The 20,659-nt window shown below is 46.4% G+C and overlaps 1 protein-coding gene across 2 annotated transcripts in view; it reads left to right on the forward strand.

Moving 5' to 3' along the window:
• DGKB (diacylglycerol kinase beta) overlaps positions 1 to 20,659 on the forward strand; it is a 1,940,047-nt gene that overhangs the window by 1,512,269 nt on the left and 407,119 nt on the right. For both annotated transcript variants that reach the window (XM_085630814.1, XM_085630813.1), the window contains one exon: positions 39 to 234. In XM_085630814.1, the coding sequence (XP_085486940.1) occupies positions 39 to 234 (196 nt within the window). The remainder of the gene's footprint in view (positions 1 to 38; positions 235 to 20,659) is intronic.

Here is a 20,659-nt window from a genome sequence, read left to right on the forward strand (position 1 = left end):
ATTAACCACTGTTTCATATTTCACCTGTCTTTATTTAGTGTGATGGGATTCAAATGGATCTGAACAACATTTCTTTAGAAGGAATTGCTATTTTGAACATTCCAAGCATGCACGGTGGGTCAAATCTTTGGGGAGAAACAAAGAAAAGACGAAGCCACCGTAGAGCTGAGAAGAAGCAGTCTGAAAAAAGGACCACTGTCACAGATGCCAAAGAATTAAAGTTTGCAGCACAAGGTAAGTAATCCTACAGGAATAACGTATATGTCTACCCTAAATGAGGGATGCATTTCTTCTGATAAATATGCTGCAGAATCTTCTCAAATTAATTAATTGTATGAAGCATGTGTCGGTTTCAGAAATATAACTGTTGGACTTTTACACAATCTTCTTAGTACCATTCCAGTGGAAGATTGTCCCTCGTACAGATGCTGAATAGTAATTTAAACAATGTGAATAGGGGAGAATAAGAAGAACCTCTCCATATTTGAAATAGTTTCTTTGAAAATATTCGTAGTCTTGTGGGTTGATTTTTAAATTTAAATTTTATGACCAAGATGTTATATTGATATTACTATTTCGGGGTGATTTTGATGAGGTTGGAAACAGCGCTGACCATCGTTCGGAGCCGTTCTGACCACATAGAAATGTCCAGTTCGGATTCCTTCCCAGCTGACCAGACTGCATAGAAATGTCCCATTCGGATTCCTTTCTGACCGAACAAATATGATGTGGTCAGTTGGAAAAGAATCCCAATTGGCTTTCCGAGTGACTTTCAATGGGCTGAGAGAGTCAGTCTGCCATTCGGGGGCCAGTAATCACTTTGGCGTCTCTTTCCGCCCGAGGGATTACGATAGCAGTTTCCCGACAGAGAATGTTTGTGGGAATCCATATTTGGGGGCACCCCATGGGTGAAAGGCCTCCAGATGGCTGCCTAGGGGGCACCCATGGTGTTCCCCTGTTGATCCCTGCACCCGGTGGCAAGCACCTTGAGGGATGAACTGCACCTCAGCTCTTTACAATGCGAGCATGCATTCCAGAAGGAATGCATGCTTGCATTGGAAATAACAGGATGTGACCAAACAGTGTTCAGTCGCATCTAAATTGCTGGGATCAGACTGGCGACAGGAGGTCGTTCGGTCCTAGTTCCCAAACGATGTGGGATGGACTCAGGTCCGTACAAAATTGTAATCGGGCCCAAAGTGTTAATAAGTAATTAAACATGTTGCCGTCATTGGAAAAAAATCTTTACCACTGCATAGTGCTATTCTTGAAAAATTAAATTCAAAACAATAAATAACATGATATGAAGCTGCATTATCATGCTTCTTAATTATTTGTTTCACCTTCACATAGTTCTTTGTAAGTAATAAACACATTAACTCATAATGACTACACTTGCCTGCTGGTAGGTTTCTGGTGGTACTTTTATTGAAAGTACACATTCTGTGCATGCGGATACCTCTTTGCCTGACACAATTTATCTTTTATATTATCCAAAGAGAGGGATTGAAAGTTTCCATCAATTAGACACGCCTGAAACCATCAGCACGAAAATGTTGATATTAACTATGACTTAAGGAATATTTGAAAGGGAATTAGAGTATATTTTAAGCTCTGCTATGTGGAAGCCACACACTATACCATTATGTGAATGCATACAACTTTCAATTAATAGAAATTGCAGTACTTGATAGTGAAAATAAATTCAGCATTTTATATTTGCTATTCAGTTTTGCTGTTGACGAACAGGGGAAACTTCATTTTGAACAAGAACCTTAACTTTCAAGGACATATCAACATAGTGACCCATTTAGCACAATTTCAACTTAGAAACCTCCATGAAATCAAACTTTTTAATTATTCCTAATCAGTATGTTATGTTGGCAATAAAGTATTGTTGTCTGTCTAGATTGGTGCTTGAGAACTTCCTACTCACAGCATACATCTTCTTTCAAAGTAGCCACTTGCAGAAGAACTTTAAACCACATCTCACCTATTCTGTCTAGAGTTAACCCCAGTAGAGGTGAGAGCACTTTAGCATGCATCACAAGCAAAGTCTCCCGATACACATGAAAATCCCAAATACCCTACTCAGAAACTGATCGTTGTAGCATGTAGATGTTATGTTCACTAGGACCCTTGTGGCTCTGGGTGGACGCTGAACAGGAAGTACGTAATATGCAAGGAGGTGTTAGGATGTGGTCAATGGGAAGTATGATAGAGTGCTCAGTGTATGAGTGTATGCTGAAGAATAAAGTAATGCTTGACCGCAGTTCCTGTGTGGCGTAATTTATCTGCTTTCCCCTGAGCTGGGGAAGAAGCTACAACTGGTGATGAGTAGGGGATATGTGCCTGAGAAGACATACATGGCTGCAGAAGAAATCAAAGACACTGAAGAGGAGCATATTCAAAATCCACGCCAAAACCGCTGATGAGGTAGTCTACAGAGATACTGCACCATGCCCCAAATGCAGAAAAATTATTCAGACGGAGAAAAATTAAATAACATCGACAACAAGGTACAAGAAACAGACAACTTCCTCACTATCAAGGCCGACTGAAGCATTGTGCAATCTAGGTTCAAGCAAAAGGCTAGTGCTTGCAGAAGTTGTTGGTGTCACCCTGCATGATGAAAGCCATCTGAGCAGCATGTACTCTCAATTGCGGCAGAAGGGAGCATGAAATACACTGCAGCTTTGCTCCTGAAGCCACAATCGCCTTTTGTCACTTCTAAGAAACAGAACATTGGTGCCAGGTGGGCTGCGTAGATCGAAACATTTGATGACTTCATAGATGCGCTACAGGAAGAAGACAATCAAATATTTGAAAAACCTTGCAGGTAATGGAATGAATGTAGCCTAGCAGCTAGGGTGGTCGATCTTAAATTAGGGAAACCGGGTTCGAGTCTTTGGCAATGATTTTGGACAAATCACTTAATCTCAACTTGCCTAACAAAAATGAACGTTCCCTTGTGTAAGCAAGTGGTGCTCATGTAAAGCGTTCTGATACCCAATACCTTTGGGTCAAGTTAGTGCTATATAAAACTCTGAAAAAAAAGTGTTCAAAAATATCTCACAGACTGATGTAAAATTATTCTATAAAGGTAAAAGAAGCATTAGAAGCCAAGTTCAATTTAATGCGGAATGTTGAATATGAAAGGTATATCTTCAACCAAGCACGACAACAAGTTCGTGAAGCATTGGACAAGTTTGTTGACTTGAAGCACTTATTAAACATTGCAAGTTCTGTGACTTTTCCAACGGAGAAGCCATGTGGCTTTGAGTCATTGATGGATGCCTTTCAGATTAGTTTAGCAGGCGCATGCTGACAGAAACACAGTCTAGAGAACATGGTGATGACTGCGAAAGCAGAAGAAAGAGCAGACCGACAAGCTGCTGACATCAAAGCAGAAAAGGCACACAAGCAATCGGCATTGACCATGAAAAGCAAACATAAACATAAACAAGATACATGTAAGTTGACTTCTTCAAAGAAAACATGGCTATGCTTTCAATGTGGAATTTGATTTCCCCTTGAAGGCAAATTTCCAGCCATAGGACAAGTCTGCAAATGCTGTAGGAAAGAGAACCATTTCATAACTGTGTGCTGAGCTAAAGAAAAATCAAGTGTCTCAAAACTGCAAGAGAAGACAGATGCAAGAACATTCCAAAAGCATTCTTGCCATGCCTCTAAAAAGAAAAAGCAACATCAGCTACAACAAGTAGAAACCAGGCAAAATCCATTTTCGTCAAGCTAATTGTACAGATGTTCTTTGGTGTCACTATCAAGTGCTAGCAAAGAAGACGGCCGTGCGCTGATGATATCTACTACAGGACAGCATGCACTTGTGTGGTTAGCTGTCTGTAAAGAAGATCACAGTTGAAGGAAATATCACCAAAGTGACAAACTTCATTTGGACACTGTCCAAAAATCACATTGAAAGTGAACGATCACCCAATAACCTTCCTCATAGACAGTGATGCGTCAATTAATATTATTGCAGTGGAAATGTGGTTCACAGCAACAATGTGACACAAAAAGGTATCAGTGCGAATCAACATTCATGTTCTACACGGAACTTCATTGAGTACCTGTTTGCTCAGTTTTGCCACAGCTGCTGAAATGGGGTTGGCATTCCTCAGCTACAACCTCTGTGCTCAATCTGAGATCACAAGCTGATTTCTGTTGTTGATCCATGGCCTGGAAAAACTGAAGAAGTACAGCTTCATATCAATGAAGATATTCACCCTGTTTTTCAGCCGCACGGTAGAGTTGCTTTTGATCTACAAGAAGCTGTAGAGAAAGAGGTGGAAGCACTCTTAAAACATTACATCATTGACCGCTCCACAGTCCAATGTCATGGGTTTTGTCCATTGTAGTAGTGCCAAAAAAGAACAGTAGCAGAGCGGTCCTCATTTTCATTGATTTGCGCCAGGCAAACAAAGCCATTGTGAGGGAGAGACACCCTGGTCTCATATAGTGGACATGATCATGCAAATGAATGGAGGCAAAGTGTTTTCCTGACTTGAACTGAATACAGCATACCATCAACTCAAGTTGAAGGAGAACTGAAGGCACAGTACTACCTTTTTGACTCATGTTTGTTTGTACCGATATAAGAGACTTAATTTGAGAGTATCTTTGGCTGCTAAAATATTTCAGAATTTATTCGCTGAGAAATCCACCCTGTTGCACACGCTTTCAATTACATTGATGACATACTGATTTTTGAGAGAACACAGAAAGAACACAACAAACAAAGCTCTTACCCAAGTGTGACAGTTAGTTGCTGATGCAGGTCTCACCCTAAAAGCTGCAAAGTGTGAGTTTCACAAAACCAAACAAACTTTTTTGGCACATATTCTCTGATGGGGGAATGACTCCAGACCCAGACAAGGTGCAAGCACTGTCATCCACTTGTCGCTCTCCTTCAGGATGTTCCCATGCTGCGACCCTTTCTAAAATTGGCCAGTTATTGCTCAAGATACATTTGCAACTTTGCTACAGTGAGTGCCCCATTGAGAGACTTGACAAAGCAAATTATACCCTTGGCTCCAGAATGTGACCAGAGTTACAGAGACATTAAACATGCAATTGAAATGTAACTGAAATGGCCTACTTTGACTCCAAGTTACACACCGATAATGTTTGATGTGAGGCCGGTAGGACTAGGGACCCCTCTTCCTCATCATAATGGCCATTCGAATGCTCAGAGGCACATTGTGGCCTATGCCAGTCGAAGGCTGTCTGAAAGAGAACGTGCCTACTCTCAGCCAGAGAAGAAGAGTTGGCTGTGGTGTGGAACTGTGAACACTTTCATGTATTCCTCTATGGAAAATGATTCACTGTCATCATGGATGTTAGATCTGGGGGTCTCTAGTTGGCAGGATAGGTACGACTGTCCAAGTAGGGACCCTTGCTTCTAGTCAGGGAAAGGGGGATACACTGTTAAGATAACCCCTGCTCACCCTCTAGGTAGCTTGGCCTGAGCAGTCTAGGCTATCAAAGGCAATGTGTAAAGTATTTGTGCCAACACTCACAGTAACACAGTGAAAACACCACAGATTTACTCCACACCAGTTTTAGAAAAATAAGGTATCTTTACTAAAAACTTCACAAGACCAAATACTACAGACAAACCAACATATAATTCAAAAAGGTTACTTTAAAGATAGTTCAGAGTTTGCAGAAAGTACTCCAGGATGTAAAAGTCAGTGTCCTGCACAATGCGACTCTCAATGCACAAAATGCGACACTTTCGTGCCCAACAGTACCTGTAGTTGCGATAAGGTTCCCAAAAGCTATAACAAGGAAGCTTGCAAAGGCGATGCGATACTCCTGAGATCCTGGGGAGGCTTTGCAGCAGCCCTGCTTCACGCAGCAGAGGTGGATGCGCCGGCTCCGATCTGTAATGGGAGGATGCGATGACTTTGGCCTTCGTTGCGTAGGTTTCTTAGGGGGAAGCTTCACGCACAGGTTCGATGCGACACTCTTCGATGTGGTGCGATGCGTGGTGCAGCGTTGCCTTCCGGCGCCGCAACTCTCGATGCGCCACGGAACGGGACTCTGCGTCGACGCACGCAGCGACTGGAGACTTTCACGCACCGGCAGTGGTGCGGTTCGCAAACTGGTTCTGCGACGACCCTCGCAATGCCAGGAATCTTCACGCTTCGGGACAATGCTCGACGCACTCGGCGATGCGGGGACCCTGCGTGTTGCGGTGGTGCCGCGATGAAATTTTCTACGCACTCTCGTTCTTGCGACACACAATCGGATGATGCGTTGGGTACCAGTTGTTTCTTTTTCACGCTTCTGCTTCCCAGCTCCCAAACACAGCAAAACGACCTCCTGAGGCCCCAAGACTGGGCAAGCACTCCAAGGCAGGTCAGAACTCTCTCAGCAGAGTTCCAGGGGAGCTGGTGGTGAAGTCCTTTTGTTCCTGGGACTTCTTAACAGGGAGCCAGCTCTTCTCAGGCCCTTGGAGATCAGAATCAAAAGAAGGGGACACAGCAGAGTCCTTCCCCTCTCCTTGGCAGCAAAGCAAAACAGCAAGCAGGCAGTCTTCTCCTCTTCAGTCCTTTTCAGCTTTCTCCTTGGCAGAGGTTTCTTCTTAGTTCCAAAGTGATCTAAAGTTTTAGGTGTCTGGGGTCCTCTTCTTATACCCCTCCAAGTCTTTGTCTCTCTTTGTTCCAGTGGGGGGATTCCCCTGCTCAAACCGGTTCCTGGGTGTGCTCTGCTCTGGAGCACCTGGTTCCTTTCAGAGTGAGGGGCAGGGTCGTTAGACGCTCAGCAGGAGGTGGAGCCTTCTTTGTGCCAGCAGAGGCAGAGTCCTCAGCCTGGCCAGCAGGGGGTGGAGCCAGCTTTGTTTGGCAGGGACAGCCCTATTCAAACCCAGGGACTACTCCTCCCACCCATCTAAAGCAGATCTCCCTATTCACCCTGCTGCTGACTCATCCAGGCTCCTGGAGCCACCTGGCCCATCACATGACACCCTTCAGCCAACCAGCACACAGGCACACAGGAAGGTTAAACAGGAGAATAGCTACTTTCTAAAAAGTGCTATTCTCACACAGTGAATTTAAAAACCATCTTGCTAAAAAGATGTATAATTAAATTCTGAACACAGAGATACCAAACTTGGATTTTCTATCTTGCCCTTATGGGAAGATAGGCATGTAAACAGCCTTCCCCATTCTATCCTATGGGCAAGATAGCCTCTCAGCAGTGAAAAACGAAAATGGCTGTAATTCACTACCAGGGCATGTTACACACCTCAGTACATGCCCTACCTTTCAGATACACTGCACCCAGCCCAGGGGGGTACCTAGGGCCACCATAGGGATGCCTTACATGTACAGAAAGGGAAGGATAAGGCCTGGTCAGTGGGTGCACTGGCCAGGTCGACATGGCAGTCCTGGACTGCACATAGGCACTGCAAGCAGGCCTAAGACATCATTTTAGCGCTACTCCTGTGGGTGGCACAATCAGTGCTGCAGCCCACTAGTAGCATTTGAATCACCAGCCCTGGCACACGCAGTGCACTTTACTAGGGGCTAACAGGTGAAACAAATATACCAATCATGGATAACCAATCAATACAACAATTTACCAAGGGAGCACTTGCACTTTGACACTGATCAGCAGTGGCAAAGTGCCCAAAGCATCTAAACCAGCAAAATCGAAATCCAGCATAGCATCAAAAATACAGGAGGTAGAGGCAAAAAGTCAGGGGTAGCCACGCCAAAGATGCCAGCTCTAACACGTGTCCCCTCCAGCTGAAAGTGGGGAGAACTACCCACCCTCTTGGGAGTTCTCATCGCTAAGGCGGAAAAACCTGGACAGACCATCAGCGTTGGGGTGTTCTGTACCGGGGCGGTGTTCCACCGTAAAGTCCATCCCCTGTAGGGAAATGGACCACCTCAACAGCTTAGGATTCTCACCCCTCATCTGCATCAACCATCTGAGGGGCCTGTGGTCCGTCTGAACCCGGAAGTGAGTCCCAAACAAGTAGGGCCTCAGCTTCTTCAGCGCCCAGACCACAGCAAAAGCTTCCCTTTCAATCGCACTCCACCTCTGTTCCCTGGGAAGTAGCCTCCTACTAATGAAAGCTACAGGTTGGTCCAAGTCCTCATCATTTAGTTGTGAGAGCACCGCTCCCACTCCATGCTCAGAAGCGTCTGTCTGCACTATGAACTCCTTGGAGAAGTCAGGCGCCTTGAGTACAGGTGCTGTACACATGGCCTCCTTCAGGGCCTCAAAAGCTTCTTGGCAGGCACTGGTCCAAATCACTTTCTTCGGTAACTTCTTGGAAGTTAGTTCTGTCAAGGGAGCAACAATGGTGCCATACCCCTTGACAAAACGGCGATAGTACCCGGTGAGTCCTAAGAAGGCTCTCACCGCTGTCTGGGTTTTGGGGGGTTCCCAAGCCCGGATGGTATCTATCTTGGCTTGTAGGGGCGCCACCTGGCCGCTTCCTACCTGGTGTCCCAAATACACCACCGAACCCTGCCCTATCTGGCACTTACTGGCCTTGATAGTGAGGCCTGCACTATGCAGAGCCTTCAACACTGCGCAGAGGTGTTGCAAGTGTTCTTCCCAAGTGGAGCTGAACACAGCAATGTCATCCAGATATGCGGCGCTGAATTGCTCCAGCCCGGACAGTACCTGGTTGACCAGTCTCTGGAATGTGGCAGGGGCGTTCTTCAACCCAAAGGGCATGACACAGAACTGGAAGTGCCCCTCTGGAGTTGAAAACGCAGACCTCTCCTTGGCCCCATCAGTTAAGGCAATCTGCCAGTACCCAGAAGTTAAGTCAAACGTACTGAGGTAGTTGGCAGCTCCCAACCGATCCACGGGCTCATCAGCTCTGGGGATGGGGTGTGCGTCAGTCTTCGTGACCGCATTGAGCCCACGGTAGTCCACACAAAACCTAAGTTCTGGAGTGGCACCTGGCGCAGCAGCTTTCGGTACAAGTACCACTGGGCTAGCCCAGGGGCTGCTGGAGGGCTCAATCACCCCTAGCTCCAACATCTTAGAAACCTCCTTCTTGATGCTGGCCCTGACCTTGTCAGCCACCCGGTAAAACTTCTGTTTCACAGGCATGCTATCTCCCGTGTCCACGTCATGGACACACCAGTTGGTGATACCGGGGGTCAGGGAGAACAGAGATGCAAACTGACCCAGCACATGGCGACAGTCCCTCTGCTGTTCTGGGGTCAGGGTGGGCGAGAGGACCACTCCATCCACTGACCCATCTTGCTCCTTAGCTGCCAGGAGGTCAGGAAGAGGATCGCTATCCTCCTCCATCACTGCATCTGTAGCCAGTAGCATTGTTATTTCAGACCTCTCAAAATGGGGTTTGAGGTGGTTCACGTGTAGGACCCTCATGGGGTTCCTGGGAGATTGCAAGTTGACCAGGTAGGTCACCTCACTCTTGCGCTCCACCACCTCATATGGCCCAGTCCACTTGTCCTGGAGCGAGCAAGGCTCCACTGGCGCCATCACCCACACCATCTGCCCAGGTTGAAATTCCATCAGAGTGGTATGCTGGTCATACCACCTCTTCATCTCATCCTGGCTGGCTTCCAGGTTCGCCTGAGCGAGGGCCCGGAAGCGCTGTGTCTGGTTGCGGATGGCCAGCACATAGCTGAACACATCCTGAGGGGTTTTCCCCGGGGATTTCTCCCAACCCCCCTTCACCAGACTGAGAGGTCCTCTAACAGGGTGCCCGTACAAAAGCTCAAAGGGACTGAACCCTAGAGACTTTTGTGGTACCTCCCTATAGGCAAATAATAGGCATGGCAAAAAGACGTCCCACTTCCATCTCATGGGCTCTGTCAGCCCCATGATCATGCCTTTCAGGGTCCGGTTGAACCTTTCAACCAACCCATTTCCTTGAGGGTGGTAAGGAGTGGTGAACTTATAAGTTACCCCACACTCCTCCCACAGAGACTTCATATACCTGGAGATGAAGTTGGTACCCCGGTCAGATACCACCTCTTTGGGGAAACCCACACGGGAAAAGATCCCCATCAACGCACGGCCCACCACCGGGGCTGTGGTTGTCCTGAGAGGGATAGCCTCCGGGTTCCCGGGTGGCATGATCCACCAGGACCAGGATGAACCTGTTGCCTAAGGCGGTCCTGGGGTCCAGTGGCCCCACAATATCTATTCCCACCCGCTCGAAAGGTGTGCTCACTACCGGAAAAGGCTGGAGAGGGCCTTTGCATTTTCCTCCAGCCTTGCCACTTGCCTGGCAAGTCTGGCATGATTTACAAAAGGAAGCGACGTCCGTCTTCATCCCGGGCCAGTAAAAGTGGGTGGCAAGCCTTTGTCGGGTCTTGTCCTGCCCGAGATGTCCTGCAAGCGGCACGTCGTGAGCCAGACCCATTAGGAAGTCTCTGAACCCTGCGGGTACCACCAGGGTACGTGATCCACTGGGCTCAGCAAACCTAGGCTCACTGTACAACAAGTCATTCTCCCAGTAGAGAAAAAAGTTCTTCGGATCAGCACCTGCTGCCTGGTCTGCAGCCTGGTGCCGCAGACCTTCAAGAGTAGGGCATGTCTTCTGCGCACGGCAGAACTCCTCTCTGGAGGGACCACCCTCTTGCTGCCAATGGGTCAGCTCAGGTATGTCTCCCAGCTCAGCGACCTGTTCCCCTGTAGGCTCCAGGGCATCCCCTGTAGGTTCTGCTCCTTCCTGGACCGTGGGAACAGCGGGGGTGGACGCACCACGCCCCTTGCCCTTCCTCTTTCTGGCAGGGACCTGGGCCACTGTTTCAGGCTCCAGGTCTGCTTCACAACCCTGTCTTGCTGCCATGGACCGGGTGGTCACACAGACCCACTCAGGCAAACCCAACATCTCCAAATGAGCCTGGCGTTCCACCTCCTTCCACGGGGAACTCTCCAGGTCATTACCTAGCAGACAGTATACTGGCATGGATGGACTCACAACAACTTTGAGAGGACCTGAGACCCCCCCCCCACTCAAAGGGAACATGTGCAACCTTGCAAAGGCGCACAGAGTTGTCAGCTGACACTACTGGGTGAAGTACGTCTGGAATGATCAGCTCCTCAGGGACCCACTGACACCTGACCGTAGTCACACTGGCTCCAGTGTCCCTGAGAGCCTCCACCCTCCTCCCATTGATGGTCACCCACTGCCTGTACTTCTTAGTGTTATCAGGGACAGGGGTTTCCTGGACCATCTCTGTGTCTCCTAAAGAGACAAGGGACATAACTGCTAAACCCTCCAAATCACTAGAAATTAAATCCCCCCCGAAAAGCTACACTAGCTATACCCGGTGTTGGAGCACCAGTGGGTGCCTGGGATTTCTTGGGACACACAGGAGACTTGTGACCCAATTCCTGACAGTGATAACACTTAATGGGACCCTTGTTATCCGACCTGCCCTTAGGGGGCCAGGTTGGTTTGGGTTTTGACTTGGGGGGCTGGGACTGGTTACCCTGGGAACTATTTTGGGGCCCTTGTGAGAACTCCTTTTGGTTACCCTTGTCCCCCCCACTCATCTGCTCGGGACCCTGCCCACCTTTGGCAATGGTACCCACAATTCCTCTGTGGACCCTGGTACTGGTCCAGCGGTCCGCCTCCTTACAAGCTCAATGGGGTCCGTCAACTTGCTATCTAAAAGATGCTGGCGCAGCTCTGGAACACATAGACTACTCAAGTGTTCCCAACTAATTAAATGTAACAACCCCTTATAATCAGTTACCTTGCTGCCCTTCATCCAACCTTCCAGTGCCCGCGAGTACAGATTCACACACTCCATCCAAGTCTCAGACTCTTTCTTCTTGGAATTTCTAAACTGCAGTCTATACTGCTCTGGAGTAAGTCCATACCTGAGACATAGGGCCTCCTTCATATTGGGATAGGTCATGGCACCTGCTAATTCTAAGGGCTCTAGAGCACTCCTCCCAGAAGCCTCAAAATGTTTCCACAGGCCCGCCCCCCAATGCTGTTCAGGCACACCATTCATTCTTAATGCTATCTCATACGATGTAAACCAGGCATAGATATCTTCACTCCTATTGTAATTCTGTACTAAATCTTTGGGGATATATACTTTACCCCCCTGCACTGGCTGTGCGCTGCCACCATTTGAACCGGACTCCACCTGCTTGGCCTTGATGTCCAGTTCTCTCATGCTCACTTCATGAGCAAGAAGCAATTTCTTCTCCTCCAAGGCACGGGCATTCTTGCTCTCCTCCGCCGCCTTGTCTACTTCTGATTGCTTCATTTTCATTTTCATCATTTCCAATTCATGGTTTCTCACCCTTTGATTCTCCTCCAACTCCTCTGGAGTGAGCCCCCTACTGGAATGGGAGCTGCCAGCCCTTGAGACTGGTCTGCCCACAGGCAGATCTTGGGGAACAAAACCATCCTCTTTATTTGCATCACTTTCCTCTTGGGCCTCCCACCAGGCCTTCAGGACTCTTTGTAGCACATCCTTTCTAGCTCCGCTTTTAAAAGAGCAACCACGGTCTTTGCAGAATTGCTTGAGATCTTCAACTTTGTATGAATATAAATCCGCAATGGAAAACTCCAATTCTGCCCTCTCACTTGTTGCCACCTGAGACATGATGCTCTTGAAGAGTTACTCAAAAATAGAATCAAAAATAATACAGTATGTGGTTGTCTATTGGTCTGCACTCCTAGTGATGTACACCAATTACTGTGGGTCAAGTACAAATACAAGTTCAATCCTCACCGCTGACCACCAATGTTAGATCTGGGGGTCTCTAGTTGGCAGGGTAGGTACCACTGTCCAAGTAGGGACCCTTGCTTCTAGTCAGGGAAAGGGGGATACACTGTTAAGATAACCCCTGCTCACCCTCTAGGTAGCTTGGCCTGAGCAGTCTATGCTATCAAAGGCAATGTGTAAAGTATTTGTGCCAACACTCACAGTAACACAGTGAAAACACCACAGATTTACTCCACACCAGTTTTAGAAAAATAAGGTATCTTTACTAAAAACTTCACAAGACCAAACACTATAGACAAACCAACATATAATTCAAAAAGGTTACTTTAAAGATAGTTCAGAGTTTGCAGAAAGTACTCCAGGATGTAAAAGTCAGTGTCCTGCACAATGCGACTCTCAATGCACAAAATGCGACACTTTCGTGCCCAACAGTACCTGTAGTTGCGATAAGGTTCCCAAAAGCTATAACAAGGAAGCTTGCAAAGGCGATGCGATACTCCTGAGATCCTGGAGAGGCTTTGCAGCAGCCCTGCTTCACGCAGCAGAGGTGGATGCGCCGGCTCCGATCTGTAAGGGGAGGATGCGATGTCTTTGGCCTTCGTTGCGTAGGTTTCTTAGGGGGAAGCTTCACGCACAGGTTCGATGCGACACTCTTCGATGTGGTGCGATGCGTGGCGCAGCGTTGCCTTCCGGCGCCGCAACTCTCGATGCGCCACGGAACGGGACTCTGCGTCGACGCACGCAGCGACTGGAGACTTTCATGCACCGGCAGTGGTGCGGTTCGCAAACTGGTTCTGCGACGACCCTCGCAATGCCAGGAATCTTCATGCTTCGGGACGATGCTCGATGCACTCGGCGATGCGGGGACCCTGCGTGTTGCGATGGTGCCGCGATGAAATTTTCTACGCACTCTCGTTCTTGCGACACACAATCGGATGATGCGTTGGGTACCAGTTGTTTCTTTTTCACGCTTCTGCTTCCCAGCTCCCAAACACAGCAAAACGACCTCCTGAGGCCCCAAGACTGGGCAAGCACTCCAAGGCAGGTCAGAACTCTCTCAGCAGAGTTCCAGGGGAGCTGGTGGTGAAGTCCTTTTGTTCCTGGGACTTCTTAACAGGGAGCCAGCTCTTCTCAGGCCCTTGGAGATCAGAATCAAAAGAAGGGAACACAGCAGAGTCCTTCCCCTCTCCTTGGCAGCAAAGCAAAACAGCAAGCAGGCAGTCTTCTCCTCTTCAGTCCTTTTCAGCTTTCTCCTTGGCAGAGGTTTCTTCTTAGTTCCAAAGTGATCTAAAGTTTTAGGTGTCTGGGGTCCTCTTCTTATACCCCTCCAAGTCTTTGTCTCTCTTTGTTCCAGTGGGGGGATTCCCCTGCTCAAACCGGTTCCTGGGTGTGCTCTGCTCTGGAGCACCTGGTTCCTTTCAGAGTGAGGGGCAGGGTCGTTAGACGCTCAGCAGGAGGTGGAGCCTTCTTTGTGCCAGCAGAGGCAGAGTCCTCAGCCTGGCCAGCAGGGGGTGGAGCCAGCTTTGTGTTTGGCAGGGACAGCCCTATTCAAACCCAGGGACTACTCCTCCCACCCATCTAAAGCAGATCTCCCTATTCACCCTGCTGCTGACTCATCCAGGCTCCTGGAGCCACCTGGCCCATCACATGACACCCTTCAGCCAACCAGCACACAGGCACACAGGAAGGTTAAACAGGAGAATAGCTACTTTCTAAAAAGTGCTATTCTCACACAGTGAATTTAAAAACCATCTTGCTAAAAAGATGTATAATTAAATTCTTAACACAGAGATACCAAACTTGGATTTTCTATCTTGCCCTTATGGGAAGATAGGCATGTAAACAGCCTTCCCCATTCTATCCTATGGGCAAGATAGCCTCTCAGCAGTGAAAAACGAAAATGGCTGTAATTCACTACCAGGGCATGTTACACACCTCAGTACATGCCCTACCTTTCAGATACACTGCACCCAGCCCAGGGGGGTACCTAGGGCCACCATAGGGATGCCTTACATGTACAGAAAGGGAAGGATAAGGCCTGGTCAGTGGGTGCACTGGCCAGGTCGACATGGCAGTCCTGGACTGCACATAGGCACTGCAAGCAGGCCTAAGACATCATTTTAGCGCTACTCCTGTGGGTAGCACAATCAGTGCTGCAGCCCACTAGTAGCATTTGAATCACCAGCCCTGGCACACGCAGTGCACTTTACTAGGGGCTAACAGGTGAAACAAATATACCAATCATGGATAACCAATCAATACAACAATTTACCAAGGGAGCACTTGCACTTTGACACTGATCAGCAGTGGCAAAGTGCCCAAAGCATCTAAACCAGCAAAATCGAAATCCAGCATAGCATCAAAAATACAGGAGGTAGAGGCAAAAAGTCAGGGGTAGCCACGCCAAAGATGCCAGGTCTAACAATGGATCATCAGGCGTTACTTGCAATTTTTTGCATTGAGAGGTGGGGGTTAAGACTGCAAGTGTATGATTATGAGATCATGCACAAACGAGGAACAATCAAAATCCATCAGATTACTTTTCACGAGTGCCGGTACATGATCACAGTTCAACATCCAAGACAGCTGAAGCAAACCTCCACCTTACTGTGAGATACAACACACCAGTGACTCGGTCTGTGAAACAAATCAATTGTGCTGCCAATGCAGATTAAGACATAAACATAATCAAAAAAAGTATTACCACACAATCATGGAGGAGAAGTACTTGGCCCCTTGCCGATGGTTTTGAATTCCAAAAGTCTAGGATGTTCAGTATGAGTTACCAGTCACCCAAGAAGGTGTAGTGTTGCGAGGCTCAAGAATCATCATGCTTGGAAGCCTAAGAAACTGGGTCATTGAGCTGACCCATGAAGGACACTATGGTATTGTAGCCACCAAAAGAGTGACTGTGGATCTCTCTGCTAGATGAGCGAGTTGAGAAGGAGCTGAAGGCATGCAGCATTTGCAATTGGTTGTCCTCTAAGTTGGTTCAGCACCTGGTGACAATGTTCGACCTTCCTGCCCATGCCTGGGAGTGGCAGTTGACTTTTTGGGGTCTTTAGAAAATGAACATCATCTCATGATAGTCATAGACAAATATTCATATTTTCCTTTGATGGAAGACCTATCTTTGACAAACCATGACAAAGTTGTAGGATGCTCTCCATGCCACTGGAGTCAAGCTATCCTGGCTGATGAGGGGTGAAACCCCGAAACTGGCCCTAAGATGCTTGTTTCCAGTCCAGGTAGGACCTGGCCTGGCAGTTCGGGCTGAACTGTTCCGATGAGGCACAGGGTCAAGACTGATTTGCATATGGCTGGGCTCAAACTGGAATGGCGAGCAAACAATTATGGATTTAGGCCCAGATCTCTGTAATGGGGTGAATGTATGACATTGTTCTGCATTCTGTCCACCAATTGTTCTTTTTGAATTTGTCACCCCATGTGGGATGGGTATGCCCAGATGTGGGTCCTGTGCTCTCCATGCCACTGGAGTCCAGCTATCCTGGCTGATGAGGAGTGAAACCCTGAAACCATTCCTAGGATGCTTGTTTCCAGTCCTGGGAGGACCTGGCCTGGCAGTTCGGGCTGGACTGTTCCCATGAGGCACAGGGTCAAGACTGATTTGCATATGGCTGAGTTCCAACTGGAAGGGCATGGTGAGCAATAAACGATGGATTTAGGCCCAGATCTTGGTACTGGGGTGAATGTATGACATTTTTCTGCATTCTGTCAATCAATTGTTCTTTTTTGCATTACATTTTTAGACTGGCTTGATGACATCTTTGCACCATGGAGTATAAAACCCTTAATTCAGATAATGGCTCGCCCTTTAACAGCAAAGAGTTCAAAGAATGTCTAGCTCAACGTCAAAAGCCAAAAGAGTGCATCCCCGCTGGGCCCAAGCTAATGGTGTGGTTGAACGATTCATGGGCACCCTCAAGAGGCTCATTCAACGAGCGTCCAGGGAGAGAATTAATCTGAACCAAGTCTTGTGCCAGGCCTTCAGGGCCTATCCATCAACTCCTTACTCCGCAACTGGTGAGAGTCCAGCCGCTTTGCTATTTGGGAGAGCCATCAGAACAGAACTACCTCAATGGACACCGGATCGAGAGTGAATAGTTGCAAGGTTTAAGACACTGACGTGATTTAGAAAAAGAAAATGAAAATGTATGCAGATCAGCGTCACCATGCCATGTAGACAGTCTTTGACAAAGGAGACTGGGTACTGGGTAAGCAGAAACGAAGACAGAGAACGGACACTCCTTTTATCACTGATCCTTTACAGATCGTGGCTTGAAAGGGACTTATGGTGACAGCATATCATTCGGGACACATCACATTTTAAACACCTACCGCAACACTTGTTAAGTCCTGAAACCATGCGTGGTGCAACCCTGCCAACAAGTCCGTTTCAAGCGCCTGAGCCTATGTCACTGGTACCCGATCAAGGTGGACATCGGCACACAAGTGTGAGCACTTCACTAACTAATCGAGGAAATGTGATTTTAGTGATGTCTGTCACTTTTTGGTTAACAAAGGGGAAGAAATAGCATATTGATGTTATGCTCACTCGGACCCTCGTGGTTCTGGGTGGACTCTGAAGTGGGAATGCATAATATGTGGGGAGGTGTTAGGGTGTGGTTAATCAGAAGAATGATGTAATGCACAGTGTGTTAGCTTAAGAATAAAGTAATGTTAGACCGCAGCTCCCATGTGCATAATTCATCTGCATGCTCCTGGGTTGGGGAGGAAGCAAAAACCGTATTTGCTGGGCAACTCCTCTGTCATATCAGCACCAATATTCTCAAAACACCAGATTTTAAGAAGGCAAAAACAAACCTTCTTGGTAAATGCACCTATGGTATGGCATTCCATTCCATCAACTATTACGACAATTCTGTCCTGTGAGTCTTTTAAAAAGACCTGAAAAGCATTCCTATTTAGTGCTATTCCCAACTATGATTGCTTTTTTGATAAATATCAGTAGGTCAAATCTTTCAGAATAATGTCTGGCATTAAGTGGAGAATGCAAATTTTGGTACGGTAACTACCTAAATCTGCATGTTATTCCCCAAAAAGTCATAATTCGGTGCCCTTTAGCACACTCCATAATTTCGAACTAGACAGATTTGGATTTTATTAGGTATGATAAATATCACACCATTTTCTTGGCCCTTTGTAATGTGGGCCCTAATGTGAATTAGTGCTAAAACGGGAGCAGATTCCTAAAATTAAGTTGGTTTTGCATTAGTGGAGCTGTTCAATCCTCTGTCCTCTCCTTGGATGTTGCGCAATATGTTCCGAAACGAAAACCTGAACTGGGTCACAGTGGGTTTGCTGGACTTGAAGTGCATCAGCACTTCCTTCATCCTAGTCTGCATATTAATTCTATTGTTTAGAATTCATAATTTTATCACCTTACAGCGATTACATTGTCTGATTATATGCTTTTTGACGTAAACAGCATGTTCCTTTTAGCAAGAAAAAAGAAACATTTATCTTGACATTATGGAAGCATAAACTAAATATAGTTATGTTTTAATATAAAGCTTATTTAAAAGATTTAAAAAGCTTTTAACATCGCAAAGCGTAACTATTAAAGTAATTTCTCTCCTGCTAATGTGCACATCTTTCTTCGCCCTTTATAAGATGCATGCTTTCATGGCAGCGAGGAGTGGTACAATTTTGTAGACATTATCAGAATTTTTTTTAGACCCATTTAGAATGTATTTATGGCATTCGGCTGAGAAATGTTGAACTGATTGGTCTTAACCACGGAAGATTATTTCCAATGGCCGTGAATAAATTTGTCACTTGAGAACAGGGAGTCAAATCAATGTACTAACATTTACCTGCAGTCATTAAAACATGCAAATGTAGCTTGAGGAAAAAATGTCACTTTGCGTATTCCTTTCTTCACATATTATGATATAAAAAGGTTTAAAGTGGTTGAAATGCAAGTAGAAATTTGGCATCAAGTAGCTTTGTGGAATAAATGTAAAATCAAGACTAGTGTTTGAAAGAAATGCCAATTTCATGGCATGCAAGGTCAGCTTGATTCAGATTAGATAAAAAATGATGTGATTTGCCCATGGAAGCATGTCTAAGACAACAGTAAAATAATGTGTAGAAACGGCCTAGCCCCAGACCTGGTGATTTAGGTTTAATGAATAAAACAAATCTCTTAGGGGAATATTATCAAGCACGGCGTTAAAATATCGCCGCTTTAGCGGCAGAAAATTGCTACTAAAGCGGCGATAATGGGCTTGATAATATGCCGCAGAGAATTCCAATAGAAGCCCATGTTGACACCAGAACATGGGCTTCTATGGGAATTCTCAAGGGCATATTATCAAGCCCATTATCGCCGCTTCAGCGATAATTTTAACGCCGTTTCTTGATAATATGCCCCCAAGTGCTACAAATAATACACAATTTTGAGACTATTTGTTTCAATACCTTATCCTGCACCCATTGAGCGCCATCCTCACTTTAGGACTTTAATGGTCTTAGGGCTTCTATTTTAGTTAGATAGAAATCGAAAACACAAAAGAAAATTGTGGAGGTGCTAGTAGACTCCACTTGTTGATTTTCCTGCACAGTGATATTCAAATCCTGTAAGTATTTTTTACCTTTGCAGTTTATAGTGAAGACAATATTGTACATCTGTGTATTCGTCACAAACATTTAACAAACATGAGGACTTTTTTCTATGGAGACCAACGGAACTGATATTTCTTTCTCCGAACAGTTGTCACAAAATATGTCAGCCTTGTACCATTCTTAAATAAGTTCTGGCCCTCAAAGCACACCCAGCCAAATACTAGCTCTCTTTGCATGGAGTATTATATCAGCTCTATACTACTTTGTAGATTACCTGCTCTGGACGTCTGTACCATTAACAACCAGTTTCACCTGTTGTTCAAATTAATAACACTAACTCTAGACACCAGCAAACGTGTAGATGTGAAATCTCTAGTTCCTATCATGAAGGCTATGCATTTAACACTAGAAAAGGTAGGAGCAAAGTACCTATATATGGGCCAGATGTACAACTGTTTTTTCGGTTGCAAAAGGGTTTTAGGCCGGTTCGCGACTGCAAAAAACGCGTGGCCAATGTACTAACCCTATTTTTCGAGTCGGTAATCAATTAGCAACTTGAAAAATAGGGTTAGCGACTCGCTATGAGGAAGGGGCGTGCCAAGGGTGTCCCTTCCTAATGGCAAGTCCAGAACCCATGTATGAATGTTTTGCGGTCGCAAAAGACTCGCAGTTAACCACCATTCTCAGATGGGTGGTAATGCACTCGCAAACGGGAAGCGGTCCCCAGGTGACCCCTTCCCTTTTGGGAATGCATGCGCAAATATTTTTTAAGAGCAGTAAGTGGTACCAGCTACCACTGCCTGCCCTTAAAAAATGAAACTGAAAAGTTTCATTTTTATTTTTTAAATGCATCCCGTATTCCTTCAAGGAAAACAGGCTGCGTTTTTAAAAAAAAATGCTTTATTGACAAAGCAGTCCCAGACATGGTGGTCTGCTGACCCCAGCAGGCCATCATCCCTGGGAGTGCTAGTCATTCCCAATGGGGTCGCAAATTACGACAGCCTCATAAATATTCAAGAGGCATGCAATTTTTGACCCTATTGGGAATCACAAACAGTGTCTCAGACACTGTTGTACATAGCAATTTGCAACTCGCAGTATACTGTTGTGTAGTTCCTATAAACCTATATAGGACCTGTGCGTTTAGACAACATAAACTGTAGGAGGTGGCTAGACTTATTCCAGACGCCCCAAACAGATATGTTCACTAGTATACCAGCTAGCGCACAGTGCCACTATGAACACCTCTTACCAAGGAGAGAATGGTTTCTGGCAACTATTGAACATGACAACCCATCCCTTCAGGTATCGTGGAAACAGCACAGAAC

This window comes from Triturus cristatus, chromosome 10 (assembly GCF_964204655.1).
Source record: "Triturus cristatus chromosome 10, aTriCri1.1, whole genome shotgun sequence".
Classification (NCBI taxonomy): domain Eukaryota; kingdom Metazoa; phylum Chordata; class Amphibia; order Caudata; family Salamandridae; genus Triturus; species Triturus cristatus.